This window comes from Thamnophis sirtalis, unplaced genomic scaffold, assembly GCF_051295495.1.
Source record: "Thamnophis sirtalis isolate CommonGarterSnake01/CBP01778 unplaced genomic scaffold, rThaSir2_p1.2 scaffold_8, whole genome shotgun sequence".
Classification (NCBI taxonomy): Eukaryota; Metazoa; Chordata; class Lepidosauria; order Squamata; family Natricidae; genus Thamnophis; species Thamnophis sirtalis.
In genome coordinates this window covers 77,418,630-77,441,404 of record NW_028261388.1, presented here as the reverse complement: position 1 = coordinate 77,441,404, position 22,775 = coordinate 77,418,630, and the positions used below count along the sequence as shown (strand labels likewise).

Sequence of the window (22,775 nt, the reverse complement as noted above, 5' to 3'; positions counted from 1 at the left end):
TGGTCTCTTGTGATGAGCCGATAGACAGAGAAAGGAAGCAGTATGCTTCCTCCCATATTTGGGCATACCAGGGGTTGTGACACAATACATACACACACACACACAAACACACATATATATAAAACAGATCTGTAGGTCTCTATGTTCTACTCAGCTGTAACAAGTTTCCTTGGTCCCCAAATCATAGTGAATGAAGAAGATAATAAAAACTAAAGCAGTGACATTACATAATATGTTTTAGATTATTAGTTATTATGCCAAAGAATAAGGATCTAATCGCCAGAAAATGTGGTTTCAGCCCCAAAGATGAGCAAAGGGCTTTTAAGGAAAGCAAACACTATGACAATATCGAAGCTTCGTTTTTTTTAATTTACTAAACTTATTATTATTAGACATTCCAGACCAAAAGAAGGAAGCCTAAGTTAAAAATGTTTTAAAATAAAGATGAACACGCTTACTTCTTCCTAAAACATAACCAATGTCCTCTTGTATCAGACAGAAATCCATTAAGTCCAGCAGTCTCTTTTCATAGAGATTCCCCATTGTGCACGGAGGTTCCACCACAAATCCGCGAAGCGCTTATCCGCGGAGACATAAGCGTGAAGACTAATTCGCACTGTTCGAAGCGCTAAGGAAAAATGCATATGACATAATCGCGGGGGCAAATCCGCGCATTCCCAAGCACTCAGTACCCTAAACCTAACCCTAAAACAAACCCCTAAACCTAATCCTAACCCTTACCTTAATTGAAATCGGCTTTCTGCTGCGGCGCCATTTTAAAGCGCCCTTCTGTTGCCGTGCTGTTGTCGCCGCGGTGATGACGTGCGGTGATGACGTCGCGGCTTTAGCGAAGCGATTTTATCGCCGCTATTTTGACGAGCGCGGTTTTGTCGTGCCACAGTGCAAGGAAGCCCGTTAGACTCCAGCAGGTGGCCTTCAGAGGCAGTTACAATGCCATCAAAGTTAATCACTATTGATCCCCATGATTTCCCTGAATTGGCCCCACACATTTTTGAAGCCAGTTAAGCTGGTAGCCAGCACCACATCTTGTAACTATCACCACCATCACATGGCAAAGATAATGCATAGAATTTAAAATTCTCTTGCTGCCCTGCTGATGTTGGCCTATATTCTCTTTTGTAAAATATGTTTTTTACCAGTGGATTTTGTATTTGGAGGAAGCCCGAACTAACTACTATTTGCTTATAGGTGAGACCATTGCACACCTCACAGAGATGGCAACCTTGGATCGTCCAGAATCTGATGGCCAGATAACAATTTTTACAGACAAAACAGGAGTGATAAAAGCTGCAAGACTGTTGCTTTCGTCAGTTACAAAAGTATTGGTTCTGGCTGACATAATCGTTATTAAGCAAATTATAGCTTCTAGAAACAAGGTAATTGTGATTTTTGTGAACAGCGATTGTACATTTGCATACAGTTTTATACTGTATATTATGGAAGTGATAATTTAATATTTTTAACTGGCATTGAGTTCAGTCCAAGGAAGTGGTGGGATTCAGCCGGTTTGCACCTATTCGGGAGAACCGGTTGTTAACTTTCTAAGCAGTTCGGAGAACTGGTTGTTGGAAGAAATCTCATTTTGTTTCCCCCCACTTTGCAGGGCTAATCCTGTAAGGAAGGCAGGAAGGAAACATTCTGGTGTTTCTAGCCTAATCTTTATCGCCCTGCTTACAGAAACTGCCTCTCCAGTTAACCCTTATTACATTGTAACGGCCAACGCGAAGCGCCCATCAACGTGAGTGACATTGGATTGGCCACACCCACCCAGTCACATGACCACTGTGCCCAACCTACCCAGCTGGTCATTAGGACAGAGAACTGGTTGTTAAATTATTTGAATCCCACCACTGGTCCAAGGTCATTGTGTGTGTTTTTGTCTCTGTGTACATACATACATTTTCTTATTAAGAAACCTAAGTGCTAAACTTTAGCCAGATAATACATTATAGATATGTATAGCCATTATGGGAGCAATAAATAAGCCTTTCATCCAGTAATACATAAAGTTAAACTGCATTGTGTGTTGAAAGTACATAAATAATCTTGACTTGCCATGCAGAATTGGTTGCATCTTAAAATAGAAAACAAGAACTGATTTTTGAGAAATTCTAAATTTGTCTTGTCAGCGATCTATCACTCATGGTTTCTTTTCAACATATTTGACAGGTCCTTATGACAATGGAACAGTTAGAGAAAGTGAGCAGTTTTCAGGAATTTGTGCAAATATTCAGTCAGTTTGGAAATGAAATGGTAGAATTTGCCCATTTAACTGGAGAGCGACAAAATGTAAGTGCTCGATAAAAGTTCTTATCCGTTCAATGCTTTGTAGAAAACATTAGCAAAATTACTTCATGTTCAATTCTGCCATTTTACAGAAAAAAATAGTCACCTGGTTAGAAACTTACAATTGGTGTTTATAACGTGAGCACCCGACCTGCAATTTATCAAATATTGTAAGATATAAAAGTATCTCTGAACACTGAGATCCCATCTGAGCTGTCATGGTTAATAACCATAAAAGGCACAATACCACTGACTTTAGTCGTGACCCATCAAAACCGCGGTCCACTAAAGCGCGCCCAATCAAAGCGCGTACGTGACATCATCAGCAGCGCGACAAATAAAATTAAAAATAAATTAAATTAAAATTAAAATAAAATTACAGCAAGACGATTCACATAAAGGTTAGGGTTAGGTTAAGGGTTAGGGTTAGGTTTAGGGTTACATTAAGGGTTAGGGTTAGGTTAGGTTAAGGGTTAGCGTTAGGTTTAGCGTTAGGTTAAGGGTTAGGTTTAGGGTTAGGTTAAAGGTTAGGTTTAGGGTTAGGTTTAGGGTTAGGTTTGGGGGGGTTAGGGTAAGGTTTTCGCGTTAATTTTAAATTTACCGCTCACAGCGTGCCATTTTTGTCGCGCTGTGATGACATCACGTACGCGCTTTCGTCGAGCGCGCTTTAGTCTACCGCGGATTTGTGGTGGAACCACTTTAGTAATACTAGGGATTTTTAGTCTCAGCAACTGTTCTAATGGAGCCACAGCAGCAGTGTTTCCTCCCAACTGTGAAGTTCTGGCAATCTTGGATGACCCAATATTTGCAAAAGTACAAAAGAAAAAAAAAAATAAAGTAGAAATATGCTGGGAAACTGCCGTCGTTAAATAAAAAAACAAAACCCTCACAATAGCCTGCGTAGTATGGAATGCTGACTGACCATCAGTGGGAAAATGTTCTTAAATAGATTGCTGGGTTAGCAGAAATTCTTCGTCAGCATGTAGACCATTGTGAGAAGTCTTGCAAGTAGCTTCCCACTTGAGCACCCAAGACTGCCCGCCAGAATTTGCCAGCAAACTACTATACTAAAGAAAAGCACCTTGATTTTTGTGCAAAATGAGATGTTTCGGACAGGCATAAGACACTAATGTTGCTTAAACAAAGAGAAAGCCCCACATCTAGTTCCAAAAAGAAACCAAAAAAAAAATGGTGTTCCGGATCTTTTGGACATACATTGTTGCCTTGCTCTCTGTTGCTATCTACCAGGGGTGGGTTCCTGCCAGTTCTAACCTCTTCTATAGAAGAGGTTCCACAAATCTACAGTGTCATTTAGAACCGGTTCCAGCTCCCTCCCGCCGCCCGTCCGCACATCAAGATGAAGAGCGAGAGGAGGAATTCTGGGAGTTGAAGTCCACAAGTCTTAAAGCTGTCAAGTTTGAACACCCCTAGGTTTTTTTTTTCTAAAGGGTTAGGGGTGCAAGGGTCTTGTAACTTGACAGCTTTACGACTTGCTCATTTCAGTGCCAGAGTTCCTGAGACAACGTGACTGGAAGAGGAATTCTGGGAGTTGAAGTCCACAAGTTTTAAAGCTGTCAAGTTTGAACACCCCTGGGGTTTTTTTCTAAAGGGTTAAGGGTTTTGTAACTTGACAGCTTTAAGACTTGCGTGCTTCAAATTCCAGAGTTTCTGAGCCAACATTTTGGTTGCTAAGCAAGAGCGTTGTTAAGTGAGTTTCACCACATTTTACAAGTTGGCCACGCCTACCCAGTTCACATGGCTGGCAAGCCACTCCCACCCAGTCACATGGCTGGCAAGTCACTCCCACAAAGCAGGCCACACCTATAGAAGAGATTCTAAAAAATTTTTGAAACCCACCACTGCTATCTACCTTGAAGAAAGTGGTAGAAAAGTATGGTTACTGGTTTAGTCTAGCAAACAATTCCTTTAATTGTTCTATACTAGCAGACAGCTCCTTTAATTCTGTTGAAACCAAATCTATCTTACATCTAAATTGTTAAATGTTTTGGATTCCTTCTCTGTAACTTCTACATTGTAAAGGGAAAATGTTTGTGTTATGTCTGTGGAATGCTTTTTTTTGTTAAATCCGAGATATTTTCCTGACCGAACCTATTTCAGTTGTTATTCTCACTCTATTTAGAATTCTAAGAATTAGGCAAAATTAACATCTTCATCAATGACTATAATAAAGAGTAATAGTGTTTCCCCCAAAATAAGACCAGGTATAATTTTTTGGGACCAAAAGACCCATTAGGTCTTATTTTTCAGGGAATGTCTTATTTTGTGTCTGGTACGCCGTTCCCTCCCACCATCTGCTTCCCTGCGGCCGCAACGACTTACAAGGCTTCCTAAGGCAGATGCGCTTTTCACCCGGATGGAGAAATGATGGAGACTCGAAGCTTCGTCTGCTGGCAAATGGGACGCTTTGAAACTGAGCTGAGCTCATTGGGATCGCCGGCCTCTCCCCCCCCCCCCCCCCCGCCTGGGATCTCCGAGTCTCCCTCATTTCTCCATCCAGGCAAAAAGTGTTTGGGCACCTATGGGGCGCTTGGGAACGGAACATGAAATCACATGAATCTAATAGTTCAGTAGCAGCGGAAAATCTGCCCCAAATTTCTCTCCATATCCCATTTTTGGTATCTGTCGTTTGTTTTAATAATTAAAAGATACGACACGCTTTGTTTTTCAGTAGATGCTCTCTACCTCCCTTTGCCAAGAATTATTGTTGTCCATTAGGTTAGGTTAGGTTAGGTTTATTAAACTTGTATGCCGCCCTATTCCCGGAGGGACTCATGGCGGCTAACAAACCAAAGGGAAGGGAACAATACAAAAACAAATAAGACAGGAACAAATTAAAAACTCACAGCAGCCATAACCATTCGAGTGGGGCTGGGAACTCATCAGCCCCAGGCCTGCTGGAACAGCCAGGTCTTAACGGCTTTGCGGAAAGCCTGAAGGGTGGTGAGGGTCCGGATCTCCACGGGGAGATCGTTCCAAAGGGCCGGAGCAGCCACAGAGAAGGCTCTCCTCCGAGTAGTCGACAGTCGACATTGGCCGGCGGATGGAATTCGGAGGAGGCCTAGTCTGTGGGAGGGATCTAATAGGTCTTTGGGAGGTAATTGGCAGGAGGCGGTCTCTCAAGTACCCAGGTCCGATACCATGTAGGGCTTTATAAGTGACGACTAGCACCTTGAAGCGTATCCGGAGACCAATAGGCAGCCAGTGCAGCTCGCGGAGGATAGGTGTAACGTGGGTGAACCGGGGTGCACCCACAATCGCTCGAGCGGCTGCATTCTGGACAAGCTGAAGTCTCCGAATGCTGCTCTTCAAGGGCTCCGAATGCTCTTCAAGAGATTTTGCTTTTCTTTCTTTAGGATCTGAAAGATGAAAAGAAGAAAGCTAAAATGGCAGCCGCTAGATCTATTCTCGAGAAATGTACCATGATGCTCCTCACTGCTTCCAAGGTAATTTTTTTTTCTTTTTGTTACGAGCAAAACAAATATCTTGAGAGCTGCTCTCCAGAAAACATGGGGACAGCATTGACTAAAGCCACATCAGTCAGCATGTCTAGAGATTGGAAAGCTTTCTGGGGGATACCAGAGGAAATGTTGACAAATTCAGTGGCTAATTGACTGATAAAGCCGCCTTGGCTGATTTGCTCAAGGTGGGACAACACACACACACACACATTAATGGGATTAATGGGTAAATAGAATAGAAAGATCCAAAGAGTGTTGATGTATCTATTATTTACCTGCTTGCTTATTCCTCCCCCTCCTCAAATTATTGATTTTTTTTTCAGACCTGTTTAAGGCATCCTGATTGTGAATCTGCCCGTGTTAACAAAGGAGCAGTGTTCCACAGAATGAGACTAGCTTTGGAACAGGTTATAGAGATTGTGGCAGACACTCGGCCCAATGGAGAAAATGAATCGGGCCCAATGAGTATCTATACTGGCATCAAGGAATTCAAGGTATGAATCAGATGAGGCTTTTTTTGGAGGGTATTTCTAGATGCAAGAGGAAAAAAACATTTCATTGGTTTCGATTAGAACTTTCCAGTGATTGTCAAATTCTTCAGTGTTCTGGCCCGCCCTCGTTCCACACCAAAGCACTCCCAAGCCAAAGATACTTTACGGAATTTAGTAATAGACAGACAGGTCCTTGGCAGCAAACTGGCACAGATAAGCCTTGGCAGCAATCCAGCACAGATAAACCTTGGCAAGCTCACAATACTGTTCTCCAACATTAGTTAACCAGCAGTTAGCCCAAACATTGGTAAAACACCAAATTAACTGATATGTGAATCTCACTCGTGAGACATGCATAGTCATCATAAAGACACTGAGATGCCATCTTTAATTCGATCAAAAGATATTTCAGTCTTTTTTGTTTTATTTTTAGCATATCATCCATCCTTTTCCCCTCTTTTCAGAATAAGGTGGAAGGTCTGCGAGAAAACCTTTATCTTCTACCAAGGGAGAACCTTCGAGCATTGCTGCGTCTTGTCCTTGAACTCACAGAAGATTTTACTGATTCTGCTTATACAAGCCATGAAACACGGGGACGCATCTTGGAGCTCTCCAAGCAAGCAAAGTTGGAATTGGAGCAGTTGCTATCAGCCTGGATCAATGCTGTAAGGAACACTTTTTTCCCCAGCACAACTCGTTGTTGTTGTTTGTTTTTTTTATTAGTTTTGTATGCCGCCCACTCCCGAAGGACTCCGGGCAGCTCACAATAAAACAGGGAAAGGGAAATAAATAAGACAATACAAAGAATTTAAAAATGCACAACATTCACAATTGAGGCAGGGCTGGATATTTCAACAGCCAGGACTTGGTAGCTTTACGGAAGGCCGGGAGGGTAGTAAGGGTCCGGATCTCCACGGGGAGCTCATTCCAGAGGGCCGGCGCAGCAACAGAGAAGGCTCTCCCCCGGGGGGTTGCCAGCCAACATTGGCTGGCCGATGGAACCCGGAGAAGGTCAAGCCTGTGAGATTGAATCGGTCTTTCGGAGGTAATTGGCAGGAGGCAGTCTCTCAGGTACCCAGGTCCGATGCCATGCAATAGCAATAGTTAGGCTTATATACCGCTTCATAGGGCTTTCAGCCCTCTCTAAGCGGTTTACAGAGTCAGCATATTGCCCCCAACAACAATCTGGGTCCTCATTTTACCCACCTCGGAAGGATGGAAGGCTGAGTCAACCTTGAGCCTGGTGGGATTTGAACAGCCAAACTGCTGAACTGCAGTGCTGCATTTAACCACTGCGCCACCTCGGCTCCTGCAGGGCTTTATAAGTAACGACTAGCACCTTGAAGCGTGTCCGGAGACCAATGGGTAGCCAGTGCAGCTCGCGGAGGATAGGTGTAACATGGGTGTACCTGGGTACATCCACAATCGCTCACGCGGCTGCATTCTGGGCTAGCTGAAGTCTTCGAACACTTTTCAAGGGCAGCCCCATCTAGAGCACGTTACAGTAATCCAGTCTTGAGGTGACGAGGGTGTGAGTGACTATCTGAAGTGCCTCCCGGTCCAGGTAGGGTCGCAATTGGTGCACCAGGTGAACCTGGGCAAAGACCCCCCTGGTCACAGCCGACAAATGGTGATCTAAAGTCAGCTGTGGGTCCAGGAGGACTCCCAAATTGCGAACCCTCTCTGAGGGGCGTACAATTTCACACACACACCCAGCCTGAGAGATGGAATAGTTTGCCAATCTTTGGGAGGGAACATCAATAGCCATTCTCAAACTGTTTGTTTGAGAACTAATACTGGTACTAAATCAGCTTATACACTCTGCGTGATAATATGTATCATACCACTATTGCAGTTTCTATCCTTGCCATCTAAAACCGGATTTTATAAATGTTTACCTAAATCAGAACAAAATCTCAATATAATTCTTTTTATAACTTTTATCCTAGCATTAGTAGTCAGATTCAGAAAAAGATATATGCGGTACATATTTGTCCTCTGCTCTGCTACTATTGGTTGCTGTTGTAATTTATCCTACATACAGTAGTGATCTTTATAGAGAATGGGACAATAGCACCTACTACTCTCAGCTAATATGGGTAACCTAAAAATGTTAAACCCCAATACATGTGGAGAGCTCCTAAAGATTTACATTTTCTCAAAATGTAGGGAAGAAATTAAATTCATGTAGAACTGAAATACAGGTGAGCCTTCAGATTAAAATTGGGAATCAAATTGCCACTGCTAAGCTAAATGGTTATAAAGCTTTATAGCAATAGCAGTTAGACTTATATACCGCTTCATAGGGCTTTCAGCCCTCTCTAAGCGGTTTACAGAGTCAGCATATCGCCCCCAACAATCCGGGTCCTCATTTTACCCACCTCGGAAGGATGGAAGGCTGAGTCAACCTTGAGCCGGTGAGATTAGAACTGCTGAACTGCAGATAACAGTCAGCTGAAGTGGCCTGCAGTACTGCACCCTAACCACTGCGCCACCTCGGCTCTTATGCCACGTGACCGTTTCACTTAGCCTCAACAGTTCTGACAGTCCCAATTGTCATTGTTAAGCAGTGACCACAGGGCTCAGTACGCAAACTGATATCCTGTCAATTTCACCCTCGATTTTGCTTGTGGGAAGCCAGCAGGGAACATTAGAAATTGTGATCATATGACTGTGCTCATTGTGATGTCATAATTGTGAGCAGGGCACCGAAAACCTAGATGTCAAACATGTGACCATGAAAACACTGCCACAGTGGAAACTCTTAAGGACCTGTTATAAGTACCACTTGTTCAGAGCCGAGGTGGCGCAGTGGTTAGAGTGCAGTACTGCAGGCCACTTCAGCTGACTGTTAGCTGCAGTTCGGCGGTTCAAATCTCACCGGCTCAAGGTTGACTCAGCCTTCCATCCTTCTGAGGTGGGTGAAATGAGGACCCAGACTGTGGGGGCAATATGCTGACTCTGTAAACCGCTTAGAGAGGGCTGAAAGCCCTATGAAGCGGTATATAAGTCTAACTGCTATTGCTATCACTAGTTTGAATGGTCATTGAAAAATAGATTGTAACCTATCTGCAATATTGCTTAACAAATTAAATATATTTTATTGGCTTTAGAACATACCATATATTAGAGAAGTATATCTATCTGTATGCTAACCTGTGAAGCCATTGTTTATAAATTACAATGGTTGGGTTCCCATGTTCTTCTAAATTAAAGTTTGCTTTGTTTGGTTTTGGTTAGTATGATATATGAACACAACTATTACAGTTTGAAAACTATGTAAGCAAACACTGGATTAGTATGATGTATCAATCCAGCTAAACTTGCCACATTTGTCTTGTCCATATTAAGTGTATCAACAATATACTTAAGGACAAATTTTGCGAAATAAGAACAAAATTGATTATTGTCATTAATTATTCATATGGAAACTTATTGAGTTCTCATATTGCACTAAACCATAAACTAGTTTGATTTTAGCACATTGTTCATCACTGCGTAAATCAGTCAGTTGTTCCTTAGTCAACAAACCATGATTAAACCATGGTTCAGCATGATATATGAACTAATGTAGAATTCATGCACCTCTATCAGGCATATCTTTTCAAAGCCACATTTCAAGGTTCAGTGAGCCTTTATTTCCAGATAAAATTGCTATTTTATTTTAAGATATTATTTTAAAAAAAGCAAATGGTCTAATGTCATGAATTTGTGGGATTTGTAATTGTTTTTGTTTAGCAAAATCAGAAGAAAAGAGAAGTCACAGAGGACTTGGAAATATCCATTCTAAAAATGTGCCAGTGCATGAATGAGCTTCAAAGAGAGGTAAGTTAGAACCAGAAGTGGGTTCCTACGAGTTCGCACCTATTCGGTAGAACCGGTTCATTAAATCTACCGAACCGGTTAGAAGAGGTTCCACCAGTGGACCCGGAAAGCAGGCCACACCTACAGAAGAGGTTCCAAACTTTTTTGAAACCCACCACTGGTCCTTGGATATGATTATTCTACACTATCATGCTCATATTTATAAAACTCAGTGCCTCTGTGAAAGGTAAGGATGACTACTGCGTTTGGGGTGCAATCAGAACATTGCGTGTGTTGAAGTTAATTCGTAATTTAATAAACTTATATGCCGCCCAATCCCGTAGGACTCCTGGCGGCTTACAAATACAAAGTTGTTTTAACGCAAACCAAAGATGCCTTTTAAAAAACAAGTTTACATCATATTCTTATGCATGCCAGTGCTGTGTGTGAGGTAATTTAAGGTGGTTCTGACAAGTGTCGTCGGCATCTTCATATCCGGTCACATGGGCGGAAGCCACTCCTATCCAGTCACATGGGCGGCAAGCCACTCCCACAAAGGAGGCCACACCCACAGAGTAGGTTCGAACAATTTTTGAAACCCACCACTGGTTAGAACCCAGTACAATCTGGACTATATTTGAGTTATGTGTAATTTCCTCAGAATGAATTATTATAATCTCAGTAGAGATATAATGATATAACAGGTTTTCCAACTGTCTGACTTTGTCATTTAACCAGCAGGTTGTTTTGAGTAGAACAAGTCCAGTTTATGAGCAGCATAGATGTGGGTAGCCTTGTCAGCCTTTGCTGTGGCCCTCCGACCTTGAATCACTGATGGCATAGTTTCCTGCTTAAACTGGAAGAAACAAAATTCTCAAAAAGAGACATAACAATTCACAATGCATTTCTGAAAGATTACTTTCAAAATCTCTTTCATTCCCTTCCCAAGCTATAAATGAGTGGACTTGTTTAAGAAAAGAACAAAAGCAGAGAAGCCGTTTAGCCTTACTGTCCTTAAGAGTACAACAGTTGTGTTACCCACCATTGCTGTTTTTTAGAATTAGAGTGAATTCTACGGCGGATAATCGCCTACGTGGAAATCCTCTGAATTTGTGACAAAGCCTCTTATAAGCCTGGTTTTCTGCCCCAGGTGTTATGTACTACCCTGTAGATTATTTAGCATACTTTTGATTTTATTCCAGATCACCTAGTTCCCTTCTGGGAGAAGAGCCAGGATAAAGTCGGGGTTATCCTTTCTTAATCCTGTTCTTTCTTCTGGCAGATTGATTGATTGTTTCGGAGGAGGGCCTTCTCTGTGGCTGCTCCGGCCCTCTGGAACGATCTCCCCATGGAGATCCGGACCCTCACTACCCTCCCGGCCTCGCGCAAAGCAGTTAAGACCTGGCTGTTCTGGCAGGCCTGGGGCTGTTGAACTATCCAGCCCCACTCGAGGTTATGGCTGTTGTAGAATTTTGAACTATTATTTTTAATTTTATTTTTTGTATCCCCTCCCTTTTTATTGTTAGCCGCTCTGAGTCCCTCGGGAATAGGGCGGCATTCAAACTTAATAAATTGAAATTGAATTGAAATTGTTTATAGCAGCAAAGATTGTTGCAAGAATTATGAACAATAATAATACGAACAAACAATGCTGAAGAAGAACACTACAATTAATCAAAATTCTGCACTAGAAATATTTTAATTAATTATGAGACCTACTTCAGTGAATTCTTATTCTGCCCACATTTTCCTTTTTTGCTGGAAGCCTTCAATACCCCCAAAAAACCTAACCCCTAACAGAAATGTTATAAATGTTCTTACTCTTCTCAATGCAGGCCTTTTCAGATTTTTATAGTGTCACCCACATTTTTTCATATATATCTTTGCGACCATGAGGGTTAGATACTTGTGATATTTTTTTTAATTAATACTGTTGTTATCAGGAAGCAGTTTTCAAGTCTGCATCCGAGATCTCTGCCTATCAGATAATATAATCATTTGCTGATATGTAGGACTAACAGGTCTAATAGGATGCCAGAAGAGAAATGATAAATGGTTTAGTAAATTCAAACTGGAAATGCTTTGCTCCATAAGCCCTATATTAGTTCATCTTTTTTCTACTTCGAACAACTACTACTTCAGAACAACCATATATGTTTGAGATTTTTAATACAGATAGTCTTCAATTTACAACAGTTCATTTAATGACCGTTTGTAGTTACACTGCACTGAAAAAAGTGATTTAATGACCATTTTTCACACTTTGCAGCAACCCCGTGGTCAGGTAATCAAAATTCAGACAACTGATTCATATATTTATAATTGTTGCCGTATTTCAGGGTCATGTGATCCCCCTTTTGTGACTTTTGACAAGCAAAGTCAACGGAAACCAGATTCACTTAACAACCATGCTACTAAGTTGTTCTGACCCCCTCCTCCGTCCAGTAATGAATGCCGAGACAAGCTTAACTGGAATGCACTTTAATAGCAAGGCACCAAAACCTCGGTGGCTGAAAGCCAAGCAGAACAAACAGATAAGGACCTTGGCAGCAACTCAGACAAACTCAGGCAGCAATAAACACAGATAAGGCTTGGCAGCAATCCAGTCTGCCAAGCTCACAGTAAATGTCCTCCGACATTCAATCCTGCGTTGACTTCTGCAAAGAGGGGCGTGTGCACAAGTAGCTTTTTATAGTCTGGAGAGGAGCCTAATGACCACCAGCTGAGTACAATCACCTCCTGTAATTGCGTAATTGTTCCTGACGCCTAGTAGCTCTTCGATGGCGTGCATCCAGGAACAACTCACTACTGGCCTCCGGCTCACTCTCCCTTGTCTCCTCCCCACTGGTCCAAGGCTCAGGTGCCTCCTGGTGGCCAATCAGCCTCTCTGCGCCCTGCTCAGAGTCAGAACCCTGTCCAGGGTCCTCCAAAGCCGACTCATAGGGCCCCTCGCTGTCGGAGTCTGGTGGCAGCTCCAACGGCTCCTGCTGGGCCACAACACTAAGTTAACAACTGCAGTGATTCACTTAGCAACTGCGGCAAGAAAGGTCGTAAAATGGAACAAAACTCGCTTAACAAATGTCTCACTTAGCAACATAAATTTTGAGTTCAGTTGTGGTCCTAACTGTATACCTTGCCCTATTGAATTTTTTGTTATTGTTTAACACTCTGTGAACTAAGCCACAGTTACATCAGTTCTTGGTTAAGCAGCTTTATCCTCTTCTCTATATAAATGCAGTTAATGAGTTTTGACTATTTATTCCTTATTGTTCATAATTTTTTTTGAGCTTCATTATATAGTCTACAATACCAGTTCAGAAAAAATACGTTGCCCACAAAAAAAATGTTGAACAGCTATGCCAAATTCCCAAATAGAAACATCAATGGCTTTTGTGCAGATGTTCTAATTGCCTGGAAATTACTACTACTTGCTCCAAGTCCCCGTTGTTTTGTGTTAATTTTTTCCACTATCAAAGCTCCAGTGTGCAGCCATATCTGTCGCAGCAGACCTGATAAAGTTTCATTCTGATCACCTTGCTTTGAAAGCGCTGAAAGCCTGCGGCGTGGAAGGAAATATAGAAGCCATTGCAGAGCACAGCTATAAGCTCTCTGAACAGAAAGACCAATTGATCGAGGTAAGTTTGGGTTATGTTTAAAAAGACCTAAATTCTGCTTATTTACGGTACTTTGTTGATTCTTTTTTTCTTTAATAGCGGTATTAGTAATTGCTTGCTACCAGGGGTGGGTTTCTCGCCCCGTTCCAACCGGTTTGGTTGGAATGGGGCCGGCAGCGTCCTCGTGCAGGCGCGCGGTGCACGCATGCGTACTAGTGTCTGCGCGACGCTCCAGCTGCTCCTGGAGGATCGTGCAGGCGCTGTATGCGTCCTGCGCATGCGTAGAAGCGCAGAACTCGTCAAAACCAGGTAAGGACCGCGGGTGGGCGGGCACGCCCTTCGCCGTTCCCGGAAGTTACTTACTTCCTGGTTCGCCGACCAACCGGTTCGCAGGGACCGCCGCGAACCGGTTGAAACCCACCCCTGCTTGCTACCATGAAGATTACTGCAGTCGGCTGGGAGATTTGAGTGGCTGATCATGTTCCTTAGACAGGAATACCCTTTGAATGGTCATATGTGTGCCCCCAGTTTTCTTTCCCTTCATAAAAAAAATATTGCTGAATTGCAATCTTAATGTGTCAGGAATTACTATTACCACAGGGAATAATCAGATAAGCTGTATTTAGTTTACATTTGCATTTAATTTTATTTTTTTGAGAAAATTTTGTTATTGTTTTAGTTAAACAAAAAAAAATACGAAGAACAAATAATCTTTCGTTGCATCTTGTTGAAAGCGTATCGATTGGTTACAAATATATTCCGTGCGTTTCTTCCACAGTCCTTACATACACTTCATTCAAATCATGTTGTACATTTTAAGTCAAGAAAGAAAAGTTATGTATTTTACTATCCCTGTAACCATAATTCTCATTTGGTTACCATTGGTTAAACATGTTTTTAATCTGGAATCATTTATATTAGAAGACACAACCACCTACTGGCATTCATTTGCAATTTCAATAGATCTCCAATAACATTACACCTTTATGACATATTCTAAAATTAATTTGGTTAAGTAAGATATCTAAGCATTTCTCTCCCTCCCCCCCCCCCGTAGCACACCTGCATGTATCATTAAATATTGTCCATTAACATTTCATTGTTATTATTGTAGTTAACTAAAGGTTATTTACTGATTATCTCTCCTCTCCTCTCCAGGCCCACACAATATTATAACTTTATAACCGTCTTTAAACAATGATTTAATAATAAGATTTATAGGACTTTTCCCTCAATCCCAAATTAGTTAGTTACGTGCTAAGAAAATAAACATAAGACATCTAACACAATCTAAGAAATAATAACATTTCTACTTGACAATCACCCAGAATGTATATTAGCATTTCTAAGGTCTGGTTATTTATCCTAACTAGGGTTATCATTTCTCTATTAATATCATAGTAAATTTATGTTAATGGATAAACATTCAGTGGTAATTTAAAACAGCATTTAATTTTTATACTGGCCCAGCTGACTTCTTCGTCCTTAACCTACCATATCATTTAAAGACCAACTGCAGCTTCTCCCTTTCACCCAGGGAAGTAAAAGGGAATATCCCCAACTCTGGCAAGAACAAATTCCCCCCAAATAATAGATTTTTGGAATTGAAGTGCTATGTTAATGCTCCTGCTTCATTCTTCAGAACACCCTTCTGGTGAAAGCTGCTTGGAGCCTTGGAGTATCTGTTCTTAAAACCAACAGTTGATTGATTTCTAAAATGCAAGTAGTAGTTGTACCAATCCTACCATATTTTTCATACTATTGATACAAAAGGAGAAATAAGCATGCTTACGGAACAAAACAATCATAATAGCAATAGCAATGGCAGTTAGACTTATATACCGCTTCACAGGGCTTTCAGCCCTCTCTAAGTGGTTTACAGAGTCAGCATATCGCCCCCAACAATCTGGGTCCTCATTTCACCCACCTCGGAAGGTTGGAAGGCTGAGTCAACCTTGAGCCGGTGAGATTAGAACCGCTGAACTGCAGATAACAGTCAACTGAAGTGGCCTGCAGTACTGCACCCTAACCACTGCGCCACCTTGGCTATAACAATAACAGTAACAATAATTTATTAATCTGGTATGCCATCTGATTCTTAACAATCCTGAGTGGATTGTTGATTGTAGAAATGTTGATTGTGGATTGTAGAAATGGATTCCAGATGTCATCAAGTAGCTTCAAAAAAAGCAAGAAGTAGAATTTCAGGGAGGAGGTTTCCTAGCTTTGACTGCTTCCCTTCAATCTTTGTCCCAGCTAAATATCCCTTGGCTTATTTAGCTCAAGATTGGAGAGACGAGTTCAAATGACAAATGATTGGCAGAGGAATACTTAAGCATCCTCTAGCTTAGATATCAGGCAGGTGTCCAGCTTTCTACCAAGAGTAAACCTGTAGATAAATTCCTGTATATTCAAGACTTTCATTGAGTATCCACGGTTCCACCACAAAACCGTGCTAGACAAAACTGCGTAGCTGACGTCATCAACAGGGCGACAACAGCGCGGAGACAGTAGCACGCTGTAAACGCTAAACCTAAAATTAACACCTAAACCTAACCCACCTGAACCTAAACCTAACCCTTACCTTAAGTTGAATCGGCTTGCTTTCAAAGTGCTATTTAAAGCGCCCTTCTTTCTCCGCACTCGCTGTTGTCGCCCTGTTGATGTCAGCGACGCGGTTTAATCGGGCGCGGCTTAGTCGGGCGCGGTTTTGTCGTGCCACGGTATCCACCATATATGTTCCCTAAGAATTCCACAATTCATACACAGGCTTTATGATTACGTTGGATTGTTTTGTTTCTCTGTATAGATATGCCATCTGTTGAGACATGTCTCTGGAACAGAGCCACTTGAAATCACTTGCCTCCATGCAGAAGATACTTTTCGTGCGACTGGGCCTCAGGTATTTATAATTTTACATGACTAAATTGCTCCAGTTGAATTCTGTTTCAAATCCTTTAGTTTCAGGTGCGGGAAATTAGAACTGAAAACTTAGTCCATAATATCTACTGCTCCCATATGGAAACGGGTCAATATTCCATCAATATTTGAGAATAGATCAGAATTTCATAATGGAAAATGTATATTGGGCGTGGAATAATAGTGTTAAAGTATCTTTAAGTTCAACATACTTACAGACTTCCTAAATACTTAGGAAGTATTTCTAATAGTAGCAAAACAAAAAAAAATCTTCAAAGAAGGTTCTGGATGGGAAATTATGTTTAATGAACAATAATCATGGCTGGCATGATTTAGGATGCCAGATTCACAGTAACTATTCCTGACAGTATAATCAATAAAATGCTTCTTTAGAGCCATTTCACTCTGTTGGAAGACTTTCTTCCCTACACCAGAAGAATAAGTTAATAATGCTTTTCAAAATCTTCTTGAAAGTAAGATTTCTTACAATAGTTATATTCTCTCCGCTTACGTTGTTTAAAACGGCCACTCGCTCAATACAATATATAGCACAATAGCATTCCCTATGAAAAGTCTCCTGGGTTTTATTTTTTGGAAAGCTTTGTTGTTAGTAAATGCTATACAGCCTTTCTTTTTTTTTAATACAAATGAGACACAGCTTACCTTTTGTCCTGTAGAGAGATGGATGCTGATACACAATTGTATGTGTATGACAAAGCCTGTTTTGTTCCCTTCAGATAATTTCGGCTGCTGAAACTCTGACATTGCATCCTTCCAGTAAAATTGCAAAAGAAAATCTGGATGTATTCTGTGAGGCTTGGGAATCTCAGCTGAGTGACATGTCCCTGCTCTTAAGAGAAATCAGTGATGTGTTGGAAGGAAGACGAGGTGAGCAGGTTGTTCCTAAATACCGACAACCTATGTCCTTAAACACAAGCTTACAGCTTACAGCGCACGCATATTCTGAGCATTCTCGCTATGAGATGTGATTATCCACATTCTTCCTAAAGCCAACAAACTACAACTCGATGCCACTTAACACTTTTAGCTACTCTGTAGGTGTTTCGGTGTTGACTACACTAAAATATATTAACTATGGAGGGAAAACATAAAAACAGCCAAAACTGATCAGTAACGTGGCAGATCCTTGGAATGTGTCTACCCTGTGTTCACAGTTCATAGTTATCAATCTAGCAAATATTAGAATACCTGTGATGTAGCTTAAAGTCAAAAGCACTTAAGTATTTAGATAATAATTCAATCTCGCCTCCTATTTTTCAAGGAGATAATGAATATCATGCTGAGACTGAACCTTTTTATGGTTTCAATTTCAGTGGAATCCCGTGAGACTAGAAAGAACAGTCTCGTCTAATTAAAAGCATATTTACTGCTTTTAGTTAAGTGATTTTCAACCTTTGCTTCATTTTTTCTCCTTTTGTATGATAATAGAAAAATCTCTGCTTATCAGACCTACAATTTTTCCCCAACATCTAAGATCATATAGGTGCACTTTTGATAGGTCTACATAAGTTAGGTGTGTGCTACATGAATGCGTTCAGTTGTCTCTTTCATTTATATATTACAAAAAAGGTTGCTAAGAGCCGAGGTGGCACAGTGGTTAGGGTGCAGTACTGCAGGCCACTTCAGCTGACTGTTATCTGCAGTTCAGCGGTTCTAATCTCACCGGCTCAAGGTCGACTCAGCCTTCCATCCTTCCGAGGTGGGTGAAATGAGGACCCAGACTGCGGGGGCGATATGCTGACTCTGTAAACCGCTTAGAGAGGGCTGAAAGCCCTATGAAGCGGTATATAAGTCTAACTGCTATTGCTATTGCCATGTCTAACGATCTCTCTTAAGAATCACAGTACTGCAGTCGAAGGCCACCATTTTAATAGGAATAGAGTTCTTTTGTAAAAGAATTTGAAAGGAATAGAACTTGTTATACAATGAGGTTATTGTGTAGATCAGCAATACATTTTCAAGTATTCAAGGAAGTGATTCATAATTCAAAGCAGCTAAAAAATTTTTTTGAGGGGGATGATGGAAACATAAAAAGTTCTTCTTTCAGTCTGACCTGAACTGTCTAGTGTTCTCGCAAAAGAAAGAAACCCTTATATATATATATATATTTTATGCTCTCTGCTGACTTCACAATGTAGTGAATTTAGCTATTTGATTTTTAAACTGCTACCGTTTCTGCTTGGATGGGATCTGTGTGATGACTGCCCACAACTTTTGGCCTATATTCTGTGGTAAGTCACCTGGTATTTAAAGTGTAGCATTTAGAAAACTATAAAGGGCAAATCTGTTTCTTAACATCCTTGCCAGAGGCACTGTAGCATTATTTGTTGGGAGATTTCTCATTCCTCTGCTTCATTTAATTTTCTTCAGAAGGCTTTTCGGTTCTACAGAAAAGAACACTAAATTCTGCCATTCTTTCTGTGATAGAAATGTTATATTTGCTGAATTGATTCTTTTGGGGGAATTTTCTTGAACATAATCACTCAAGGCAAAATCATGTACAGTACCAGGCTTGACATTAGAGAAAAATCAGGCAAGTAACAGTAGCTTTTAACTTATAAAGCCATTGCAGAATGCCTAAGGAGGCAGTTATACATATCTGATTATGCCCCTCACTTTCTAGCATACTGCTTTTAATGGGTCGAGACCAGTGACGTGTGGTGAGGTTTATGGCTGGTGAGGCACTGACACAGGGGTTCCAAATTTTTTTAGACTTGTGGACTTCAACTCCCAGAATTCCACAGCCAGGCATGCTCAGTTCCGATTTAAAGCGACAGCATTTGTTTTTCTCCTTTGCGAAAAAGTTGTCCTTCATTCTTTTTCTTCTCCCTCCCCCTCCTTCCTCCCTCCCTCCCCCCTCTCTCAAACAGACACACGCACACGGAGAAGTTGGATCCCTCTCTTACTCACTCAATCTCAAACAAACACAAACACAGAAGTTGGATTGGATATGTTTTCCAATGGCTTGAAAGCAGCTCCTCTGCCATATCCCCCCCCCACAATTCCCCTGCTGCCTTCCGATCTGAGCCTTTGATTGCAGGTGGAGCCACGTTACCTTTTCAAACTTGTAATCGGCGAAGCTGGGCTTGCATACTTTTATCCAGGTGTGTGTGTGTGAGTGTGTGTGTGTGTGTGTTTGAAAAGGCAACGTAGCTCTGCATGCAATCAAATTACACTTGGGGAGGGAGCTACACTTGAGGATGAAGTTTGAATTCCTCCTCCTCCCTCCAACCCACACACGTACCTTTTCCAGCTGTTTCAGAGAGGATTTCAACTCTGCTCTTGCCTGCCATCATGAAAAGAAAAGAAAATGTAAACGGAAAAAGGCTGAGCTAGTTGCTGCCAGAGTCACCGTGTGGATGACTCTGCTTAACTGTTTAAAAAAGGCTCTTAAAAAATGCCCTCTACAGGAGGCAGGAGAACGACGTGCCTCATCTACGTCAGGAATTTTTCGGCTTTTAACCCTTGCTTAGCTCTGCTCGAGTGATCATAAAGTCAGACTAGATGAGGCAACTCGTTCTCCCGCCTCCTCCTGTAGAGGGCACTTTTTTAGAGGCTTTTTTAAACAGTTAAGCACTAAGCAGAGTCATCCACTGTGTCTCTGGCAGCAACTAGCTCAGCCTTTTTCCTTTTACATTTTTCTTTTCTTTTCATGATGACAGTGGTGAGGCTCTGCCTCCCCTGACTGCACGTCCCTGGTCGAGACCTATTAGACATTGCATGCTGATTTATCCTCATTTTTATCTTCATCTTGAAAGCAAAAATGAGATACCTCTTGCCAAAATGAGGCCTGTGTTTTTGTTTTTGTGGGACATAGGTATACAGTGCTAAGACCCAGGTATTTTTTTATAATGTAGTAAAGATACTTAGGAAAATGATATACAGCAGAAGTCCACAACCTCCGGGCTGCGGACGGACACCGAAACTGAGCGAAGTACCATCCATGTGAAACCACACACATACCCGATCCATGAAAAATAAAAATACCCTCCATTGAACCGGTCCCTGGCACCCAAAAAGGTTTGGGGGCTGCTGTCATAAAGGGTTCCACCACAAATGCGCGAACGACAAAAGCGCGTCTGACTAAACCGCAGTGACAAAACCGCACCGACGAATGAGCGCTGAAGTGTGCCGACAACAGCACGCCGACAGAAGCGCGCTGTAACATAACCCTAAAAATAACCCTAAACCTAACCCTAAACCTTACCTTAACTTAAATCGCGCTTCTGTCAGCGTGCTGTTGTCGGCGCGCTTTTGACATCGCGGTTTTAGCACCGCGGTTTTGTCAGCGCGCTTTTGACGTTCGCGCTTTTGTCGTGCCACGGTCATAAAGTATTAAATTCAGGGAAATGTTTCCATCTCAGAGGATAATTTGCTGTGTCACATTTTCTGTGATTTGCTAAGTATCTAGTATCTGATCTCCTATCAACACGATCCTTAATTTAGTTTCAGAGAATGTTTTTATATTCTGACTGGGTTTAAATAGGCTTGTTGAATTTTCATCTCCATTCTGCTGCACCATTAGACATGGGTTATAATCCACAATAAAAACAGTGGATTCCTGTAATAAAATAAGTCTAAATGCTTAGCGTGATAAACTCAGTGTCTAAATATGTGGGGTGGGTTCTGTATACGAGAGAATAAAGCCATGCAACCTAGCCTTTTCTTTTTCAGGCAGGAGATCTGTAGGGGACCTATAGGAGATCTGTATTTGTGAATACTTGAACATGGGTATAATTATTACACAAGGACAGCTATCAATGCGATACAGGCCTACTCCTCTCTCTTTGCTGATCTTTTCATACATTTAGGCAACTGCCTGAATAAGACTAGAATGATTCGGAGCAAATGAATGCATGGAGGCAGCCAAGAGCAGCAACTGAACCAGAATTAAATGTATGTTGAATAGTGTAAATTGAATTCGAGTTATAAATTCATTATGAAGATAATTTTAATTGTTTATACTATGAAGTTTTGTATCAATTAAACCCTGTAAAAGTCAAGGTTAGCTTGGATGTTTTGTCATCCTGGATATGACCTCACAAATAGACAGTCGTATTTAAAAAGACTTTCTCATAAGTGTATTAGGAGAATAGGATTCATGTGCTCTTAAAAACAATGTAAAAACTTCAACAAGTGCAGTTTCTCCGTGGTATAAGTTAGCAACAGCAATAGCAGTTAGACTTATATACCGCTTCGTAGGGCTTTCAGCCCTCTCTAAGCGGTTTACAGAGTCAGCATATCGCCCCCAACAATCCGGGTCCTCATTTTACCCACCTCGGAAGGATGGAAGGCTGAGTCAACCCTGAGCCGGTGGGATTTGAACCGCCGAACTGCAGCTAACAGTCAGCTGAAGTAGCCTGCAGTGCTGCACTCTAACCACTGCGCCACCTCGGCTCTTGACATCAACCGCAAGCCTTCCTTTTTTTGCAGGAAGATACATGTGGCTCCTAATGTAATTTCACTGATTAGAGGTTTTTGGTGTACTGATTAATTACGTTGGAATCATTGGCTAGAGTAGAGGAGGGAGTAAAAAGCTGATCTAGCTTGGAGTCACTCTGTAGAAGGAAGACTATTGAAGCCTTTATCTGCCTGTTCCAGTGGTGGGATTCAAATAATTTAACAATCGGTTCTCTGTGCTAATGACCAATAGCAATAGACTTATATACCGCTTCATAGGGCTTTCAGCCCTCTCTAAGCGGTTTACAGAGTCAGAATATCGCCCCCAACAATCTGGGTCCTCATTTTACCCACCTCGGAAGGATGGAAGGCTGAGTCAACCCTGAGCCGGTGAGATTTGAACCGCTGAACTGCTGATCTAGCAGTAGCCTGCAGTGCTGCATTTAACCACTGCGCCACCTTGGCTCTTGACCAGGTGAGCAGGCGGGGCTTAGGGGTCATTTGACCATGTGGGCGTGGCCAACTCAACATTACTCAGGTCGATGGGCGCTTCGCTTTAGCTGCTACAATGTAATAAGGGTTAACCAGAGAGGCAGTTTCTGTAAGCAGGGCAATAAAGATTAGGCTAGAAACAACACCAGAATGTTTCCTTCCTGCCTTCCTTACAGGATTAGCCCTGTAAAGCGGGGAAAAAACCAAAAGAAGATTTCTTCCAACAACCGGTTCTCCGAACCGCTTAG

General features: G+C 41.7%; 1 protein-coding gene across 1 annotated transcript in view; it reads left to right on the top strand.

Annotated features, from left to right (window-relative positions):
* CTNNAL1 (catenin alpha like 1) overlaps window positions 1-22,775 on the top strand; it is a 72,074-nt gene that overhangs the window by 29,406 nt on the left and 19,893 nt on the right. Inside the window, exons 3-11 of the mRNA XM_087721940.1 lie at window positions 1,210-1,397; window positions 2,191-2,310; window positions 5,682-5,771; window positions 6,110-6,280; window positions 6,742-6,942; window positions 10,016-10,102; window positions 13,558-13,716; window positions 16,505-16,597; window positions 17,352-17,502. Coding sequence (XP_087578066.1) covers window positions 1,210-1,397; window positions 2,191-2,310; window positions 5,682-5,771; window positions 6,110-6,280; window positions 6,742-6,942; window positions 10,016-10,102; window positions 13,558-13,716; window positions 16,505-16,597; window positions 17,352-17,502 — 1,260 coding nt within the window. The remainder of the gene's footprint in view (window positions 1-1,209; window positions 1,398-2,190; window positions 2,311-5,681; window positions 5,772-6,109; window positions 6,281-6,741; window positions 6,943-10,015; window positions 10,103-13,557; window positions 13,717-16,504; window positions 16,598-17,351; window positions 17,503-22,775) is intronic.